The sequence below is a fragment of the Chanodichthys erythropterus genome, chromosome 8 (assembly GCF_024489055.1).
Source record: "Chanodichthys erythropterus isolate Z2021 chromosome 8, ASM2448905v1, whole genome shotgun sequence".
NCBI classification, from domain to species: Eukaryota; Metazoa; Chordata; class Actinopteri; order Cypriniformes; family Xenocyprididae; genus Chanodichthys; species Chanodichthys erythropterus.
This window is the reverse complement of record NC_090228.1, coordinates 732,176-751,958: the sequence shown is the minus strand read 5'-3', so window position 1 is coordinate 751,958 and position 19,783 is coordinate 732,176. Positions and strand designations below refer to the sequence as shown.

The 19,783-nt window shown below is 40.2% G+C and overlaps 2 protein-coding genes across 3 annotated transcripts; one reads left to right on the top strand and one right to left on the bottom strand.

Annotated features, from left to right (window-relative positions):
- Positions 1 to 475: 475 nt before the first annotated feature.
- Positions 476 to 13,452, bottom strand: dusp16 (dual specificity phosphatase 16). 2 transcript variants are annotated; one of them, XR_010895642.1, is made up of 8 exons: positions 13,183 to 13,452; positions 10,382 to 10,957; positions 5,754 to 5,889; positions 5,036 to 5,199; positions 4,801 to 4,960; positions 3,907 to 4,030; positions 1,361 to 3,316; positions 476 to 1,249 (listed from the first exon to the last, which is right to left on the bottom strand). XR_010895642.1 is itself a non-coding variant. In XM_067391296.1 (7 exons), the coding sequence occupies exons 2-7, from the start codon at positions 10,610 to 10,612 to the stop codon at positions 2,488 to 2,490; spliced, it is 1,644 nt and encodes a 547-aa protein (XP_067247397.1). In that variant the 5' UTR covers positions 10,613 to 10,957; positions 13,183 to 13,452; the 3' UTR covers positions 476 to 2,487. The 2 variants fall into 2 exon arrangements, 1 of the variants encoding a protein (XP_067247397.1); XM_067391296.1 differs by having other exon boundaries at positions 476 to 3,316.
- A 3,030-nt stretch (positions 13,453 to 16,482) lies between these two features.
- On the top strand, positions 16,483 to 19,273 carry crebl2 (cAMP responsive element binding protein-like 2). The gene is made up of 3 exons (XM_067390774.1): positions 16,483 to 16,653; positions 17,416 to 17,613; positions 18,334 to 19,273. Exons 1-3 carry the CDS (start codon positions 16,639 to 16,641, stop codon positions 18,484 to 18,486), a joined length of 366 nt encoding a protein of 121 aa, XP_067246875.1. The 5' UTR covers positions 16,483 to 16,638; the 3' UTR covers positions 18,487 to 19,273.
- The last annotated feature ends 510 nt before the right edge of the window (positions 19,274 to 19,783 follow it).

Genomic DNA, 19,783 nt, shown 5'->3' with positions numbered 1-19,783 from the left:
CACAAAGAGTACATGCTTTTAGGGCGTAGTATAAGTAGGCAAATTGGGACCCAGTGTGTGTTGAAATAATGCTTAACCTTCATGATTTCTCACATTCATGGTCATAAAACCTAAAAGCGACTGATTTTTCACCCCAGCTCTGCGATCGGTGACACTGAAGGTGAAATAGTACTGAATAGAATTTACTTTATTGCTACACAGCACGTCTCATACTTGTAGCCCTTTAATCTGATTGGCTGAAAGGGTTCATCAGTCATGTGATCACCTGGGAACCAAGCTCTGTGATGTTCAGAACAGTTCAGATACAGCTCATGCACTATTTATACAGTTTTAATATTAATTAGTGTATGTTTTAAAGTATTTCACTCCATTCACACAGTCTTAAGTGGCTATTATGAAGTTTCTGTTCTGGATGAGCCATTTTATCAGATGAAGAGCAGCTCTAAATGTTTTAATAGACTGTTGAACATGTTCAAGTACCACGTTTTATTTCAGCAATCAATAACAGATCAATATCTCCAGAAATGCTCCTTCAAACGCACTCCTTACACAGAATCATTGTTTCATAAAAATAATGGTTGATCTGTCTCATGAATGATTATATCATCAGTTGTTTGACTTTATTGTAAAAATAAACATTGATCACTGTAGATTTTGAGGTCCGTGTAAATGTACGATGCTTAAGCGAGTCCGTATCGAACGATTCAGAGATTCGGGATTCAGTCGCTGCTTCTGATTCGTTCCGTCTTCAGCTCATTTTCACAGCTTTAGGAAACTCTGATTCTGTCCTTCTCGTCAAAATCATCAAATACAGATCGTTCAGGTCTGAACCCAGCCAACCAGTATGTTCTAAGAACATTTAGCTAAAAACGTCATTTATGAAAAATGTTCAAAACCTCGATATTTTTTGTGTGTGTGTGCGAATATGTATGGAACGTTACTTTTGAATGTTCTCTGAACGTTAGATGAACGTCCAACTAAAACTTTTCAGGTAAAAACCTTCCATGTACGATGTTTTGTGCAAACGTTTTGAGAACATTATTAAAGACCAGATAACTTTGAATGAACGTTCTACTAATGTTTGTTCATAAAATTAAGAGAACATCCTGTTAGCTGGGAATGAGTCCGTATGGCGATTCAATGCCTTTGCTTTGACCTCTGATGACCCTTTACCAAGGCAAACCTTCAATAAACAGCTACACAAGGCTGATCACAGGTCAGTATTTCCCATGATTCCAGTCTCAGGAGTCTGTGAAGGAAACGACACAAACATCAGCACTGTGCTGGATCGTTTCTTTCATACTAAAAGCACCACTGAATAAGAACGTGACGCAGACTGAAGAGTTTCTCTGCGTCTCACCTGAAGCTCTGGAGGGTTTGGAAGCAGTTTATCGAATCAGATCCTTCTGTGATCGAGTGTGAATGATGGACGGTGCGGATGAGAAACACTGAGACTGTTCAATGATGATGGAGAGAATCAGATCTGTGTGTGTTTGATTCTCGATCTTCACTCTGAACTGATTCAGAACTTCCTGAGATCACAATTCAACAACCGACACAACGATACAATGACAAAAGACACGCTCAAGGCAAGACACTACAGGCCTAACTGCTCTGAGCTCCACAAATGTTTATTTTATTGCACTTTGTCTATTTGTGTCTGTGGAGTCAGAAGAAAGGGGCGGGGCCTGCTTGAGTTAGTTAGTAGCGTGTTGAAACTGGCGGTTATGGTAGGGGGCGGGACATTTCCCAAACACCAATCACAACACACTGCTCCAGCCGACCAATCAGAAGGAGGGGCTTCATAGAGACAGGAACTAAACAGGGGTGCGTTTCCCGAAAGCATCGTTGGTGAACCATGGTCGTAAGTCCCATTGAACTCTATTGGTAACGACGGAACTTGCGACCATAGTTCGCTTTGGGAAACGCACCCCAGAGCATTACTGACAGAATGGGAATAGAGGAGCTGCAACAATGGAGAATATGAGGAGAATAATCAACATTCAAGCATGAAAACCTGTTCTAGTAGAGCACAAAAACATAAGATGGCCTCTTTTAAAGGAACACTCCACTTTTTTTTGAAAATAGGCTCATTTTCCAACTCCCCTAGAGTTACACAGTTGAGTTTTACCGTTTTCGAATCCATTCAGCCGGTCTCCGCGTCTGGCAGTACCACTTTTAGCATAGCTTAGCATAGTTCATTGAATCTGATTAGACCGTTAGCATCTCGCTAAAAAAATGCGATTCGAAAACGGTAAAACTCAACTGTGTAACTCTAGGGGAGTTGGAAAATGAGCCTATTTTCAGAAAAAGTGGAGTGTTCCTTTAAGTTTTTCACCCGTAGTGTCTTGCCTTCATTTGGATTGTTGAGGTACTGGATATCCTGCGAGAGACGAGTACAAATTTGAATGAGAACAAATGGGAGAAACAAGCGCCAAACGAAGCAAGCGTCTAGTGCCGCGCGTCGACACTGAGTAATGTCAGTCTTCAGGAAACCTCGATGATCTCCATGCTGCCGGAGAAGCTGGACTGGCTGCCGACCGCTCCCAGCTCCTCTCCGGAGCGAGTCTCCGACACGCCATCTCCGAACTCCATCTGGCAGCTCCTGCGCTTCAGCTGCTTCTCGAAGCTGCTCTCCTCGTGCCAGCTCCTCCGGGAGTCTCCGCAGTCCCCGCTGCGCTGCCGGCCGCGCCTCCTCACCGCCTCCAGACCCGGAGCGCAGCCGCCGCCGCTGAAGATGGCCGAGGTGGAGTAGAAGCGCGCCGACTCCGAGGAGAGGAACCAGCCTCCGAGGACGATGTCCGAGTGCCATCCCTTCAGCACGGACGAGTGCGGCAGGACGCCGGACGGGGATTCGTCCACGCTGCCGCTGCGCTGGAGCGTCTGCGGACACAAGGCTTTACTGTCCCGCTCCTTGTCCGGACTTTGCTCTGGTGTGTTTTGTTCTGAAACCTCCTGCACCGGCGAGAACTGGCAGGGCGGTTTGTCGGCAAACGCTCGCAGAGGCGCTCCGGACTCGCCGTACGTCTTGATGTCCAGGGAGAAGGAGCGTTTGGGCCGGCTGCTTTCCTCCGGGTCCTCTCCGAGCTGCAGGCCGCAGAGTGCCCGAGCCAGCAGATGCTCCTCCGGGACGCCGGCCAGAACGCAGGGCATCGTCAGCGGCTCCAGCAGGTCCGAGCCGCACGGCTTCTGCTCGTCTGACGCGTCCGCTCTGGGTTTGACCGCCGTGTCGCTCTTCAGCTTCTTCTCAAAGTCCAGCAGCTGACCGAGGAAGTTGAAGTTGGGTGAGATGGTCGGCCGTTTCTCCTTCACGAACCTGCAGGAGGTGAGATCACACGGTCACAGCGTGTCCAAAACACATGTCACATGATAAAGGCTCGTTCACACCGAGAACGATAACTGTATTAATGCAATGATGTTCTTCTGTTCGGTTTTGTCGTCTGTCTCTTTAAATGCTCGAGCTCTTTAAAGCAGGATGGATTCTGATTGGCTGTCAGTGTTTTTATCGTTCATCAGCTGGAAAAAAACCCGCTCTGAATGTGATTCCAACGACATTGTCGTTATCGTTATAGTTGTGGTGTTACTCTGCTATTCTTTTACATTTAGAGCACTATCTTTATCATTATAGTTATCATCCTTGGTGTGAACGGGCCACACGCTCTTCTGATTGGCTGGAGTTTGGATTGATTTGGTCATGTCTGGTTAGGGTACGGCGTGACAGTCGAGCTCATGAGTCACATCTCAACCCAAAACCAAAGGAATGAAGATGTTTAAATCAATTAAAGGCAAATACTATCATGATGTATAAATACTCCACTATTTGAATGTCATACTTCACACTACCGTAGTAAAATGTGTCATCAAAAAGGCTCACAGAAGAACGACGGTCACATGATCTGGCCTTACCGGTACGCTTCATCTAATGACATGTCCATCCTCTTCATGATGTAGGCGATGGCGATGGTGGCCGAGCGAGAGATTCCCGCCAGACAGTGAACCAGGACTCGGGCGTTACTGGCCTTGGCTTTCTCTGACAGGAAACACACACAAATCAGTGCTTACATCACCACAGCACTTCCTGTCAGCTGACCTCAGACTCTCGGCACAATCAACATGACAGAAGAATCACAATAGAGCGCAAAAGTCGGTTCCAGAAGTACAAACTCATTCATTTTTAATGATAACTTATAAACCTTTAAAGACATTTCAAAATAATCATGTTTAACAGCCAAATTTGTGGTGGAAAAACTACATTACCCAGGATACTGTGCAGAAAAATCCACCAATCAGTGTCGTGATGATCAAATTGCGCTAAAAGAGCTTTATATATGTGTGTGTGTGTGTGCATAGTTTTCTATAGAAACAATACAACTTTAAATGAATAATTTGATATTTCTCCCATTATTTTTAATCTGGTTATGTCATTTGCAATGACTCATGGGATTGTAGTTTTTCTCATTAAAGCCATTAAGTCTTATATCTTTCTTTTTGTTTGTAACATTTTTAATCCCCAATTTCTCGTTTCTTTTTTATGTTTTTAATATTTAATTTTAATACTTAATTAAAAATGTAATTAAATTGTTAAAATTAAAATAGTTTAATTTAGCTAATATTTCATTTTAATAAGTATTACATTTAAGTGAAATTTTAAAAAATAAAATACAATTTTTCATTAAACATAAAAACAAAAAAATTATTAAATATAAAAAATATTCCTGTTTTCAAATGGTTTTTGGCAATGAACAAAAAAAGTGGGCGGCACTAATGCATCACAAGCTCGGTCGTGTGACCCTGTCTGACCTATGAACTCCACCGATCTGTCCAGCCAGGGCAGGATCTTCTCACAGAAGCTGTCGTTGACCGGCACCCGCAGGAAGTGCGACTCTGGGATGAAGTCCGGTTTGGGGCAGGTGTTGCTGGCGTTGAGCACGTAAGCGATGTCGTTCTGCTGCATGATCTCCTGCGGGAACACGTCACACGCATCAGCACGTGTCCTGACCCGCGTCAGACGCCCTCGCGCTGCAGTGAACCTCACCTGGTTGAGCACGTCTCTCTGGCAGCCCAGGTACAGGTGCGGCAGGATCCGCGTCGGCCCGCTGCTGCTCACGGGAAGGCAGGGCTGAGAGATGCAGGACGGCACCAGCGTGGACTTCCCTTCACACAGACCCGGGAACAGGTGCGAGAACTCGGCGAAACCACCTGCGGACAATGAAGACAGACTGAGCCTCGCAAACCAGACGCTCGCGAAGGAGTCATGTGCTGAGGAGAGCGTGATTGTGGGGTCTGGCGTCAAACATGCTGAATATGAGTGAAAGCAGATGAATCGTGACTCAGTCGTTCCTGTTAATGATCACGTTAATCCGCTGGATCAGTCCGATGATGAGTGTTTGTTCATGTTAATTGCTCTTGAGCTCATTTATTAATCTCTCGATAGATCAGTAACCGTGTGTTCTAGCGTTACACAATCACCTGACCTGATTATCAGTCTGTTTCCTCACCGATGACATCATCACCTGACAACTAACCCCCCCGAAATCAATCAAAGAAAAAACCCAGAGGGAAATATGTTCATGTTCTCACATTACAGTAAAACACACGAAACAGTTAGTGACGTACTCGAGCTTCAGAACTCTTCTCACATCCTCCATCTCTGGATTCACTTCCTGTGTGATGTCAGCGGTTAATGTGACACACACACACTCACTCTCATGTGTGAGCACTAGTACTACTGACGTTTGATGTGTTCGACTCACCTGAGAGCAGGTGGACTGATGGGAAGCTCTTCTCCAGCTTGGACAAAAGGACGCTGAGAAAGGCGTCAGGTGACAGGGAGGCGGGGTCAGACGAGCTCTGGTCATACACCACGACCTCTTGACCCTGGAGCTCCAGCTGAAAACACACACACACATTGAGTTACAAACTGGTTTATTTAGAGTAGTTTGATTCTGATCCTCAGTGATCTGATCTCCACTCATGTTGCTTCTGTCGTGTCAGTGTAGATAACTACTCTAGCTAGTAGCTTAACGTTTGAAAAGGGAAGCGTGCACAGATAACTATGGGATGAGGTCACTCGGCAACCTGTTGCTAAGGCGTCTCAATGGCCTTTGTGAGAGACGATGGCTCGTTTGTTTCATTTGTTGTATGAGCGCACACACACACTGCTGATTTTATACAACAGCTCAATAAATAAGAGGTTAATATTTTGTTAGTTCAGACACAATATTGTCTGTTTTTGCTCAGTTTTGCCAATGAAAATATTACCCATAAAGCCTCAGTCTCTGAGCAACACGGCGCTGATTCAATGGCCCATTCACACCAATAATGATAACTATAACGAAAACTATAATAATAATTGTGACTAAAACTTTAGTGAAAACTACAACAAAAACGAAATGAAAACTATAACAAAAAATATAATGATAAATATAATGATAAATATAGCGTAAACTTTAACGATAACTATAGCTGCAATAAAAACTGTAACGATAACTATAGCGTCCACACCAGCGGACGATATCCTTCTGTTTATTATAAGCGCTGCAGTTTTGTCGTCTGTCTCTTTAAATTCTCGGGATCTTTAAAGCAGGATGGATTCTGATTGGCTGTCAGTGTTTTTATCATTCATCAGCTGATATGGTTTCTCTGTGTTGTTATAGTTGTGCTGTGAACTCACTATTCTTATAGAGTTAAGGTTTGTTCACACCAAGAACGAAAGCTATAACAATAACTACAAAAACCGTAACAAAAACTATAATGATAAATGGAAGCTTGTTTTTGCCGCATAATAAAAAAATAAAAAAGGTAATTGTGACTGTCTAGATTTTGACTTCTTACTCTCAATTCTGAGTTTATATCTCAAAATCCTGACTTTTTTCCAGCATATTTCTGTTTACATCTCACAATCCTGACGTTATTCTCACAATTCCGAGTTTTTATATCTCAAAATCCTGACTTTTTTCTCTCAATTCTGAGTTTATATCTGAAAATCCTGACTTTTTTCCAGCATATTTCTGTTTATATCTCAAAATCCGGACTTTTTTTCTCACTATTCCAAGTTTTTATACCTCACAATCCTGACTTTTTTCTCGCAATTCCGAGTTTATATATCCCACAATCCTGTCTTTTTCTTGCAATTCCGAGTTTATATCTGATAATCCTGACTTTTTTTCTCAGAATTCCAAGTTTTTATATCTCGCAATCCTGACTTTTTTCTCGCAATTCTGAGTTTATATCTGACAATCCTGACTTTTTTTGTCACAATTCCAAGTTTATATTGGGTGTCTCTCATACGTCCTGAAAAGTGAAGCTGCGGGCTCTTTGATCGCCCCCTGGAGGTTGGATGCAGTACAGGTCATAAACCCCGCCCTCTCAATGCAGTCGAATGAGACTTCAGTGAAAACTTAAAAATAAATTCTGCTTCAAATAAAACTTTCTGAAAGATGGTTTTGGTCATTTAAGGTAGTTGTTATCAAGCTGATAAATATTCAATTGTTCGTTTTTGTGATGATTTAGATTTTAGCTAGCAATTTGATGCTATAAAAACGGGGCGTGTCGTCATGATTCGAAGTTGATTGACAGCTTGTCTGAGGACTGTCGGAGCTTCGAGGGGAGATTGAAGACTGTTAATTTTCGATTTCTTTGTTATTTAACACCAACAAAATGAGTTGTTCAGCAGTAAACTGTACTAACCGACCTACAGGATCTAACGGATCGCTGAACCTTTTTCTGTAACATTAAATATGGGTGTTATAAGCTAATTAATAAATGTTATTAGTTAAGATAACACACCTAATGTTAACAATGTCGGGAAAAAGCAGGTGATCTTTATCTGTCAGTTACTTATTTTTATGGATATAAAATAATAATTAGCAGGACAAAACTAATGATAGCTACTCTAATTACAGCAATCGATCTCCTGTAACGTTAGTTGAACTTGATTTAAAATGGCAGGACCGTTTCTGACGATTTAGAGTTGTTTCTAGTGGCATATTATATTGATTTTATCTACTGAATTTGCCGTCTCAAAAATATTATTGCTCTAGAAACAGAATAGCCTATTATTTCATAGGTAGAATTTTAAATTGTGTACAATTTTTATAGTCTATTTAAAATACATGAATGATGACGCAGTCGTCTGGGCGGAAGTTTGATACAGCGGCTCCGCCTCCGGCTCAACTGACGATTCCTTCTGCGCATGCCCAGGTTGCAAACCTTTTTTTTCATGACGTTTTTGCGTAACATGTCAGCGCCCATCGTCAGCCATTTTGGCTTCAGTTCATTACAATGGAAGGAAGCGGCATCGCGTCGTCCATCTTTTTTTACAGTCTATGGTTTATATATCTCGCAATTCAGAGTTTATATCTGACAATCCTGACTTTTTTTCTCACAATTCCAAGTTTTTATATCTCGCAATCCCGACTTTTTTCTCACAAATTCTGAGTTTATATCAGACAATCCTGACTTTTTTCTCGCAATTCCGAGTTTATATCTGACAATCCTTTTTTCTCGCAATTCCAAGTTTATATATCTCGCAATCCTGTCTTTTTTTCTCGCAATTCCGAGTTTATATCGCTTAATCCTGACTTTTTTCTTGCAATTCCGAGATTTTATATCTCGCAATCCTGACTTTTTTCTCGCAATTCCGAGTTTTTATATCTCGCAATCCTGACTTTTTTTCCTCGCAATTCCGAGTTTATATCTGACAATCTTGACTTTTTTCTCGCAATTCCGAGTTTTTATATCTCGCAATCCTGACTTTTTTTCCTCGCAATTCCGAGTTTATATCTGACAATCCTGACTTTTTTTCTCACAATTCCAAGTTTTTATATCTCGCAATCCCGACTTTTTTCTCGCAAATTCTGAGTTTATATCAGACAATCCTGACTTTTTTCTCGCAATTCCGAGTTTATATCTGACAATCCTTTTTTCTCGCAATTCCAAGTTTATATATCTCGCAATCCTGTCTTTTTTTCTCGCAATTCCGAGTTTATATCGCTTAATCCTGACTTTTTTCTTGCAATTCCGAGATTTTATATCTCGCAATCCTGACTTTTTTCTCGCAATTCCGAGTTTTTATATCTCGCAATCCTGACTTTTTTTCCTCGCAATTCCGAGTTTATATCTGACAATCTTGACTTTTTTCTCGCAATTCCGAGTTTATATATCTCGCAATCCTGACTTTTTTCTCGCAATTCCGAGTTTTTATATCTCACAATCCTGACTTTTTTTCCTCGCAATTCCGAGTTTATATCTGACAATCTTGACTTTTTTCTCGCAATTCCGAGTTTTTATATCTCGCAATCCTGACTTTTTTTCCTCGCAATTCCGAGTTTATATCTGACAATCCTGACTTTTTTTCTCACAATTCCAAGTTTTTATATCTCGCAATCCCGACTTTTTTCTCGCAAATTCTGAGTTTATATCAGACAATCCTGACTTTTTTCTCGCAATTCCGAGTTTATATCTGACAATCCTTTTTTCTCGCAATTCCAAGTTTATATATCTCGCAATCCTGTCTTTTTTTCTCGCAATTCCGAGTTTATATCGCTTAATCCTGACTTTTTTTCTTGCAATTCCGAGATTTTATATCTCGCAATCCTGACTTTTTTCTCGCAATTCCGAGTTTTTATATCTCGCAATCCTGACTTTTTTTCCTCGCAATTCCGAGTTTATATCTGACAATCTTGACTTTTTTCTCGCAATTCCGAGTTTTTATATCTCGCAATCCTGACTTTTTTTCCTCGCAATTCCGAGTTTATATCTGACAATCCTGACTTTTTTTCTCACAATTCCAAGTTTTTATATCTCGCAATCCCGACTTTTTTCTCGCAAATTCTGAGTTTATATCAGACAATCCTGACTTTTTTCTCGCAATTCCGAGTTTATATCTGACAATCCTTTTTTCTCGCAATTCCAAGTTTATATATCTCGCAATCCTGTCTTTTTTTCTCGCAATTCCGAGTTTATATCGCTTAATCCTGACTTTTTTCTTGCAATTCCGAGATTTTATATCTCGCAATCCTGACTTTTTTCTCGCAATTCCGAGTTTTTATATCTCGCAATCCTGACTTTTTTTCCTCGCAATTCCGAGTTTATATCTGACAATCTTGACTTTTTTCTCGCAATTCCGAGTTTATATATCTCGCAATCCTGACTTTTTTCTCGCAATTCCGAGTTTTTATATCTCACAATCCTGACTTTTTTTCCTCGCAATTCCGAGTTTATATCTGACAATCTTGACTTTTTTCTCGCAATTCCGAGTTTATATATCTCACAATCCTGACTTTTTTCTGGTGAGATATGATCTCAGAAATGTGAGATAAAAAGTCGCCCTCTGCTGATCATCTGCTGTAGTGTGAGTGTGTGATTATTCCCTCATCACCTTCCTCTTGGCCGAGTGCTGCAGTAGCTCACTGATCTGGATCTTGTCCTGCTGTAATCTCCTCTTCATCAGTTTGGAGCAGTTGACGTTGACCGCCTCCAGGATGTGACAGGCGTTATACTCCACGAACGGACGACTGTCGATCAGCAGCACGTGGTCCAGACCGCCCTCCAGCAGCGCCACCAGACCCTCGGGCCCGATGGGCCGAGCGCCGCACACGCACTCACACATACCCACAATCCCTCAGTCCGTCTCTCTCTCTCTCGGCCCTCAGGAGATGAACGGCCCCATTGTAGCACAGCTGATGATGATGATGATGATGATGTCACCCTGATGGCGTTCGGCAGGCGGCCAAAAGAGCAAGAGGAAACTCTAGAGGAAAAACTCACTGACACTGAGACGTGTGTGTGTGTGTGTGTGTGTGTGTGTGTGTGTGTGTGTGTGTGTGTGTGTGTGTGTGTGTGTGTGTGTGAGACAGTGGGCTGATGGGGTTTCTTTCACAGCATTACAGGGGCTCCATACAGACGGAGCTCATGCACCTCGATCATCACCGCTGCGCTTCATCATCAAGAGCTCCTGCAGAGACACACACACACACACAACAGTCACACACACAGACGTCTGATCTGGAACACACACGGCCTCTCAAATGACTGTTTAACTCAATTCAGGTGCTTTTCCCAACTCTACAGAAGCTCATTTCCTCCACAGAATAAAAAAAGGTAATTGCGAGTTATAAACTCAGAGTTGCAATTCCATTTTTTATTCTTATTCCATGATGGAAACAAGCTTCCATACGTAAACCTCCGGACCTGAGCGAGACCGAAATGAACGTGAGATCATGTGATGTCATCACGATTTCCCATCAAATATTCAACAAAAGGAGAGTTTCTGCATCTTGTGCTTCCTTCTAATATTAACATGAAACCGGAGCGTGTGTGAAACAGATCGTGATGTTTATTTCTGGACCTGCGAACGGCTGATTTCTTTTACTGACACTAATGAACGGCACACAAACCCTGAGCTTGAGCTCCCGGTGATTAATGACTGAGTAAACTGTGGTAAAGCTGAACGTCATCGGCATTGGTTTCTTCTTCAAGCCGGTTTTCAATTTTCTCTGACCTTCCCTGCGTGTTTGCAGAGGCCGAGATGAATTAAAACTGTTTGCTGTGGGATTTTCTACTGACCGAAGGTTAACAGCTCAACCTGCCCGATAGAGATAATAGCGCTGGAGGACTTTGACCCGTCCATCTGAACACAAACAGATCAAACGCTGCTGGAATCAAACCACAGACGCTGTGAAGCCTGTCGATGAGGTTTCAGTCTCGGAGGTCAATTTTAGAAATATCTTTAATGTACAAGCTCTGCGAAACCTAATGTTCTTCCTCAGTGTTTCAAATACCTAAACATTCTTAAATCAAGTTACACTGAAGATATTAACACTGAAAAAATGATCAAAGTTTGTGCTTAAATATCTGCCAGTGGAGTCAGAGAAACACACTTAATTCAAAGGGAAAACGAGATTATTTTTCCTCACTGGCATTTCACTGCTCTGAATCTGTTTAGTTTAAAGCTCTAAAAAAAGACTTGACTGGATTAGACCAACACAACTAGCTGCTTTATAAAGTCAAAGGTCACGCAAGATCCTGATTTAACCAGCTTCTTTTTCCAATCATACATTTGTGGAAATGAAAACCCGAGTGACGTGAATATGTTTGGTTTTACGAGGGGAAATTCTCGATTCCTCCAGAACCTGACGAGTTCCTCATAGCGAGATTCCCGACCACAACAAACCTCCGGGAGCCTAATGAGCATCTCCTGCTTAACGAGGAGACGATAACGAGCTGTGAAGGAACCACCGATGATCTAGAGATCAAACTCAGAAGAAAAGTTAATATCTTCAGCCATTTCTCTTCTCCAGTAAATGATTCTTGATTTGAGAATGTTTAGATATTTGAGACAGAAACTCTTGAGGAAGAACTTCATTGTTTGCAGTGAACAGGAACGCCTGATGGGAAACACCGACTTTAATCTAAGCTGTGTTTGAAACCCGAGAAACAGAGTCACACAAACAAAAACACGGTCGCTTTCTGTTCCTCACAGGTGATTTTTATGATGCTGCTGCTGAAATAAACTTGTTCAACTTCCCTTACAGAAATATCCTGAAATGAGAGACGTGATCATGTGACCAACACTTAGACACCAACCATGGTATTATTACCATGTTTTACTTAAAGATTTGACTGTAGTGCTGTGATTATTATTAGGACAGATTTACATTTATTCATTTAGCAGATCTTTAGACATAAGACAAATGAAGAACATTGTTATTATCTAATAAAGAAAAGAATACAATGTGGTAATACTATAGTATTCCCTTAAATACTGTGTAAAGGGTACACAAATATGGTAATCATTCAGTTTCATGGTGTGTGTGTGTGTGTGATAAATCAAAATACCATAATATTACTACAGTACTGAACATTTGAGGACGTCACGAGTGTTTTCAGTGTTTCAGCATATTCTGTCTCCTTTAGATAAGATAATTTCCTCATTTACACACAAACCCACACACTCACACACACACACACACACACAAACACACACACACATTTATATCGTATTTAATGAGAGCAGAGTAAAGAAGCTGAACGCCCTACTTTCTAGAACTTTAAAATCATTTTACCAACTTTACTCAAACAAACAGTAAACGAAACTAAGAAGAACATCGTGTCTCACACACACACACACACTGCGGCCTCCGCGACTTATTTCTCATTTAACTCGAGTCCGAAACTCACCGTGAAAGTTTCAGTCCGTCTCATTTTGCAGTAAATCCACAGATGAGCTGGTCAGATGCTAGTTAAACTAGTTAGAGTCGGTCAGCTCGGCCCTGGTGAACTCTGAGGCGCTCGTGAGCTCATCGGGTAAAAATAACATCATGGCGTCATTGAAAGACAAACCGGCCTCAAACTCTCGATAATCAGAGAATAAACGCTCAGATCCGCTCATGAGGACAGAAACCGGCGCTCAGCTCTTCATGTGGACCGAAAGTGTGTAAAATCTGAGTAAAAAACTGTAAATGAGTGTAAATGAGGCGGAGCTTCAGAACTCTATTAATTACACATTCATGACGTATTACACATCTCCAAAGTGACATATAAACCCTCTACTGTGTCATTAGTTGATTCCTAGCGGACAGGGAACGTTCTGGCGATGTTCCCTCATCGTTATGAACAAACGTTCTTCCAGTAACGTTAATAGAACGTTCGTTCAATGTTATCTGGACTTTAATAATGTTCTCAGAACGTTCTTTCAAGGTTCTCTCAACGTTATGAACAAACGTTCTTCCAGTAACGTTAATAGAACGTTCGTTCAATGTTATCAGATCTTTAATAATGTTCTCAAAACGTTCTGGCAAGGTTCTCTCAACGTTATGAACAAACGTTCTTCCAGTAACGTTAATAGAACGTTCGTTCAGTGTTATCTGATCTTTACTAATGTTCTCAGAACGTTCTGGCAAGGTTCCCTCAACGTTATGAACAAACGTTCTTCCAGTAACGTTAATAGAACGTTCGTTCAATGTTATCTGGACTTTAATAATGTTCTCAGAACGTTCTGGCAAGGTTCTCTCAATGTTATGAACAAACGTTCTTCCAGTAACGTTAATAGAACGTTCGTTCAATGTTATCTGGACTTTAATAATGTTCTCAGAACGTTCTGGCAAGGTTCTCTCAACGTTATGAACAAACGTTCTTCCAGTAACGTTAATAGAACGTTCGTTCAATGTTATCTGGACTTTAATAATGTTCTCAGAACGTTCTGGCAAGGTTCTCTCAATGTTATGAACAAACGTTCTTCCAGTAACGTTAATAGAACGTTCGTTCAATGTTATCTGGACTTTAATAATGTTCTCAGAACGTTCTGGCAAGGTTCTCTCAACGTTATGAACAAACGTTCTTCCAGTAACGTTAATAGAACGTTCGTTCAATGTTATCTGGACTTTAATAATGTTCTCAGAACGTTCTGGCAAGGTTCTCTCAACGTTATGAACAAACGTTCTTCCAGTAACGTTAATAGAACGTTCGTTCAAAGTTATCTATTCTTTAATAATGTTCTCAGAACGTTCTCACAAAAACATTACGTCACTTTAGATTATAAGGGTCCATTTCTCACTATTAACTAACTGTTAACGACTTCTGCCTCAATAAACTCCTAATTATAAACTCCTGCTAATTATTAGTTAGTAAGGTAGTTGTTAAGTTTAGGTATTGGATTATGGGATGTAGAATAAGGTCATGCAGAATAAGGCATTCATATCTGCTTTATAAGTATTAATAAACAGCCAGTATCCTAGTAATATGCACGATAATAAACAACTAGTTAATAGAGAGAATTGGACCCTAAACTAAAGTGTTTCCAAACATGATTTAAGCATTCTTCATGAAACGTTTTATTTCTTCAATATTTTAGTTGGGTGGTCATCTAATGTTTTTTAAATGTTTCCTGTTTCAGAACGTTCAGAGAACACTCAAAAGTAACGTTCCCATAATGTTTCCCTCAAATGTTTTTAAAGGGTTAGTTCACCCAAAAATGATGTCATGAATGACTCTCCCTCATGTCGTTCCACACCCGCAAGACCTCCGTTCATCTTCAGAACACAGTTTAAGATGTTTTAGATTTAGTCCGAGAGCTTTCTGTCCCTCCATTGAAAGTGTTAGTACGGTAATAAAAACATCATCAAAGTAGTCCATGTGACATCAGTGGGTTAGATAGAAGTTTTTGAAGCATCTAAAATACATTTTGGTCCAAAAATAACAAAAACTACGACTTTATTCAGCATTGTATTCTCTTCCGGGTCTGTTGTCAATCAGCGTTCACGACTACGCTTCTTTTTCTTCTTCTTTCCTGTTTTACGGCGGTTAGCATCCAGCTTATTTTGGTGCATTACCGCCCCCTTCTGCTCAGGAGTGTGGTTCACGACTCCGCAGTGACGGATGTCGTAATCGCCAAAAACAACGACGTAAAAGTGCAGTACCAACGCCGACAGATGAAAGGATTCAATGGAATCAATTCAATAGAAAGGATTCCGGAAGAGAAGACAATGCTGAATAAAGTCGTAGTTTTTGTTATTTTTGGACCAAAATGTATTTTAGATGCTTCAAAAACTTCTATCTAACCCACTGATGTCACATGGACTACTTTGATGATGTTATTACCTTTCTGGACATGGACAGTATACCGTACAAACACTTTCAATGGAGGGACAGAAAGCTCTCGGACTAAATCTAAAACATCTTAAACTGTTCTGAAGGTGAACGGAGGTCTTACGGGTGTGGAACGACATGAGGGTGAGTCATTCATGACATCATTTTCATTTTTGGGTGAACTAACCCTTTAAAAGATTAAAAAAAAAAAAAAAACTTGACATTTTGAATGTACAGAGAACATTCAGAATTAACATTTTCATATTTTAATGGAAACATTAGGAAAACATTCTTAGAACATTTTTTGTTTGTTTTGTTTTGTTGGGTTAATAGAGACATCACATGCGTTCCTGAAGTCCCTGAGGGCCTGTGTGTGTGTGTGTGTGTGTGTGTGTGTGTGTGTGTGTGTGTGTGTGTGTGTGTGTGTGTGTGTGTGTGTGTGTGTGTGTGTGTGTGTGTGTGTGTGTGTGTGTGTGTGTGTGTGTGTCCCGCTGTGACACTGACAGCAGCAGCAGGTGTTCGTGTCTGAACTCACACACACCTTTACAACATGAAAGACTGTGATCACACACGACAACACGGCACATGATACTTCAGAAATATTAAATATAACAGTAATATCACCTGTATTATTATTAACAATGATGATAACAAAAACAACAACAACAATAATAATAAATACTGAAGTGTAGTGTAGCTGTTGAAAGTATTGTTAGCTAATATGAATCTGCTGAATGATTCAATGTTATTTAAATGTCACTCACATATATAAAAACATTAGTAATGTTAGTTTCTCATGTGTAACCTGCTGATCTTTCTAGAATTATTTAGTGCCAAATCAGGAAGAAACTACAGGTCCCAGCATGCATCGCGGTAGGCGTCACCTGCGCCAGAACCGGAAGAGCTCTGTTAGCATTCGGCTAAAAACACAGTCAGTTCCGCTGTAAAAGTTGGTTAAAAATCATCTCAATCGGTCTCTCTAATCGATTAAAGTTGAATGATCGAGGATAAGCTCACGACTGAAGACCCACGTTGAGTGGAAAACACGCGATGGATGACAGTAAGGTGCGTTAAATGAACAAATGAACATTAAGCTCGTGTTTTTAACTGGATTAATGTCACTTCACTTCAGTCACAAACTAAAGTCACACACCAGTTTATTTATGTGCCATAATGTTCTTTGAAGTACCTTGGAGTAGCATATTAATGTCACTGTACAGGAATCATGGTATTAAAGAGTAATATTGATGCCATCTTTAGCACAGTACCGTCCAGCTAACAAAAACATGTTCTGAGAATGACTCGCATTAAGATGTGCAAACCTTATTCTTTAATGTTCAAAACACCCAGATGCTTTGAAACGGGTGTTATTGGTTATGTGATTGTATCATTATTCAAACATTATATGAACGTTACTTTTGAATGTTGAATGAAACATTTAAAAACGTCCAACTGAAATATTTCAGGAGGGAAAACGGTGTTTAAATGTGTTCATTGTAACCTTTGAGAACATTATTAAAGATCAGATAACTTTGAACGAACGTTCTATTAACGTTACTGGAAGAACGTTTGTTCGAAACGTTGAGAGAACCTTGCCAGAACGTTCCCTGTCAGCTGGGCAATCAATTCAGTTTAGTGTTGATTCACATTCAATAACAGAGTTGATGCAAAATTAGTCAGTTTTGAAACATTCATTTCTGCAATAAGCAGCTCCACAAAAGACAGTGTGTAAATGTTGTCTTGTTTTCAGCACTTCTGTCTCACATTGTGTTGTTGTTAAATGTCCCACTATGAGTGTTTTACGATCAGGTCTCTTGTGATCTGTAGATGGTGGCTGTTAAAGTGAAGAAACCAGGCAAACGCGGCCGCAAACCTGCCAAGATCGACCTGAAGGCCAAGCTGGAGCGCAGCCGTCAGAGCGCCCGAGAGTGTCGCGCCCGAAAGAAGCTGCGCTACCAGTATCTGGAGGAGCTGGTGTCCAGCAAAGAGAGAGCCATCTGTGCGCTGCGAGAGGAGCTGGACATGGTAAACACCGGCTCGTCCATTCCCAGGTGTTGGAGATCCAGAGTCGACTCCTCTTTAAGAGCCTTTTTCAATTCAAAAGAGCTAAAAGACAGTCTTTTCAAACACACCGCATCATTATTTCTGTCTTACAGTAATTCAGATCATCACAGAAGTACTGGGATAAAGTTTATAGTTCAGATATAAACACTGATGTCTACAGTAGTGACCAAAATCACCTTTTGAAAGTAACTTGACGCTTCAAATAATGACTGTATCAGTTACATTGTTACACCAGAAGGTGGCGACTAGTGACTGTTAAAAATGTATTTTTCATTGAATCATTCATTCAAGAGATTTGTTCAAAAACACTGATTCATCCAGTCTTTGAGTCACTGAATCATTCACACCGATTTTTAAAAAAAAGATATTTTAAATAGACTGCAGCCATTAACAAACTCTAGTAAATCACATTATTTTGTTTAGTTGTCTGTTCTTAATCATGATCTCTGTTTGAAACACAAAATTTATCCAGAATCGTGCAGCTCTACTCTATATTTAGAGGTAAAGATTCATATTACGAGAAGCTGATTTCTCCAGCTTTATATCCTGTTCACGTCGAGATCGTGTGAACCTGTTCCTCCAAACTTTCCTGAATAATATAAAAGCATCGGTGAGGAATCGATTCTCTGAGTCGGTCCCAGAGGTCTCTCTGATCGTGTCCCTGTGCTGTTGTGTCCGCAGTACAAGCAGTGGTGTTTGGCCATGGATCAGGGGAAGATCCCGTCGGAAATCAAAGCCCTTTTAACCGGAGACGAGCAGAAAGCGCCTCAGAGCTCCAGCAACAAGATCCCCAAGAACGGCAAGTACGGATCCACCGCCAACAAGACGTCTTAGAAGGGAAGATCCGCGTGGATCCTGTATGTTCATTCACACAGTGTTTATGAGACGCTTCCTAATAATCGGACGTCTCAGAGTCTTAAATAAGCTTCATTCCCGAGTACAAATTCACAATGACATCACCTTCAGTTCGTGTGCATCTCTATGGTTCAGGTTTTGTCTGGAATGTTCTGTGTGATTTGTAAACATTTCCACTTCCTTTATATATTTATTTTGGAGCCTTTTTGATGATGAATGTGATGATGTGTGATATAATCTGTTTAATCCATTACGACGTTAGCTATTAGACATTATAAAACGGACTGTTGCCAAAATCTTTTTGCACTTTACAACCATTTGAATGATTTCAACGCGTAGCACTTACTTCCCCTCTCCTCTTGTACAAATAGACTTGTTTAGTTTGTTGTTGATCTTATATTTATATCACTAACTGAACCTTAAAGCACTTTCCTTAAAAGCTCTAATTTTTGTACTTTTAAGTTTCATCTTTTTGCTCGATTTGGTCGGTTTGCCACAAACTAATAAATTCCAACACGGATGAGTTATGATCCCAAAACAAACATGTGATGAATGTAAAACCGTTTCATCGGTGTTGATCTGCCCAAACAAACCCGCGTCCAGATCGTTTTTATTAGAGTAAATTCTCCCGATAATGTTAGAGCTGAAATGTATATTTTTATATGACGTGTTTGAAATGTAGGTTGTAATTTGTTGCAGGATTATAAGCATGTCTTATTAAACCATGTAGCTTTGCTTTGTGATCTTGAATACCTGTACAAAATAAACCTGAATCTGAATCTTCGTCTCTCTTGCCTCATTATTGGAGCTCTTCGAGTTCATCAGATCTGATGTGTTTCAGACACTGCAGTGTTTTCATTGTCCATTGAAATCTCAGTAATGAAACAAGTGAATCTTTGAGTGAGTCATTGAATCATTCATTCAAAAAACACTGATCATGATTTGTGTTTCATTAAATCCCTTTTCTTTCACCCCAAATAACAGCAGTGTGGTCAGAATCGTTCCTGTCCTTGTGTGACAATGTCAAATAATTATTTATTTAATCAAATCATTTATTTTAAATATTTCTTTTAATTGATTCATTTTAATCTGATGTATTTATTTATTTGAAAAATAATGTATTAATTTTTATTAGGGTTAGGGCTAGTGTATATATATATACTTTTTTTTTTAATTTTAGTATTTTTTTTTTTCATTTGAATTGTCTATTTTAATCAAATATTTTTATTTATGTAGTTATTTTTTATTTAAATCAAATTTTATTTATTTGCATTTT

Bases quoted from the DNA above. Each gene is read 5' to 3' on its own strand.
- crebl2 (XM_067390774.1), top strand. The intron at 17,614-18,333 runs GTAAACACCGGC...TTGTGTCCGCAG, and splicing joins TGCGAGAGGAGCTGGACATG to TACAAGCAGTGGTGTTTGGC.
- dusp16 (XM_067391296.1), bottom strand. From the start codon at position 10,612: ATGTGTGAGTGCGTGTGCGGCGCTCGGCCCATCGGGCCCGAGGGTCTG. The intron at 4,961-5,035 runs GTGAGGTTCACT...GTGTTCCCGCAG, and splicing joins AGAGAGACGTGCTCAACCAG to GAGATCATGCAGCAGAACGA. The intron at 4,031-4,800 runs GTCAGACAGGGT...GTTTCCTGTCAG, and splicing joins CAGATCGGTGGAGTTCATAG to AGAAAGCCAAGGCCAGTAAC.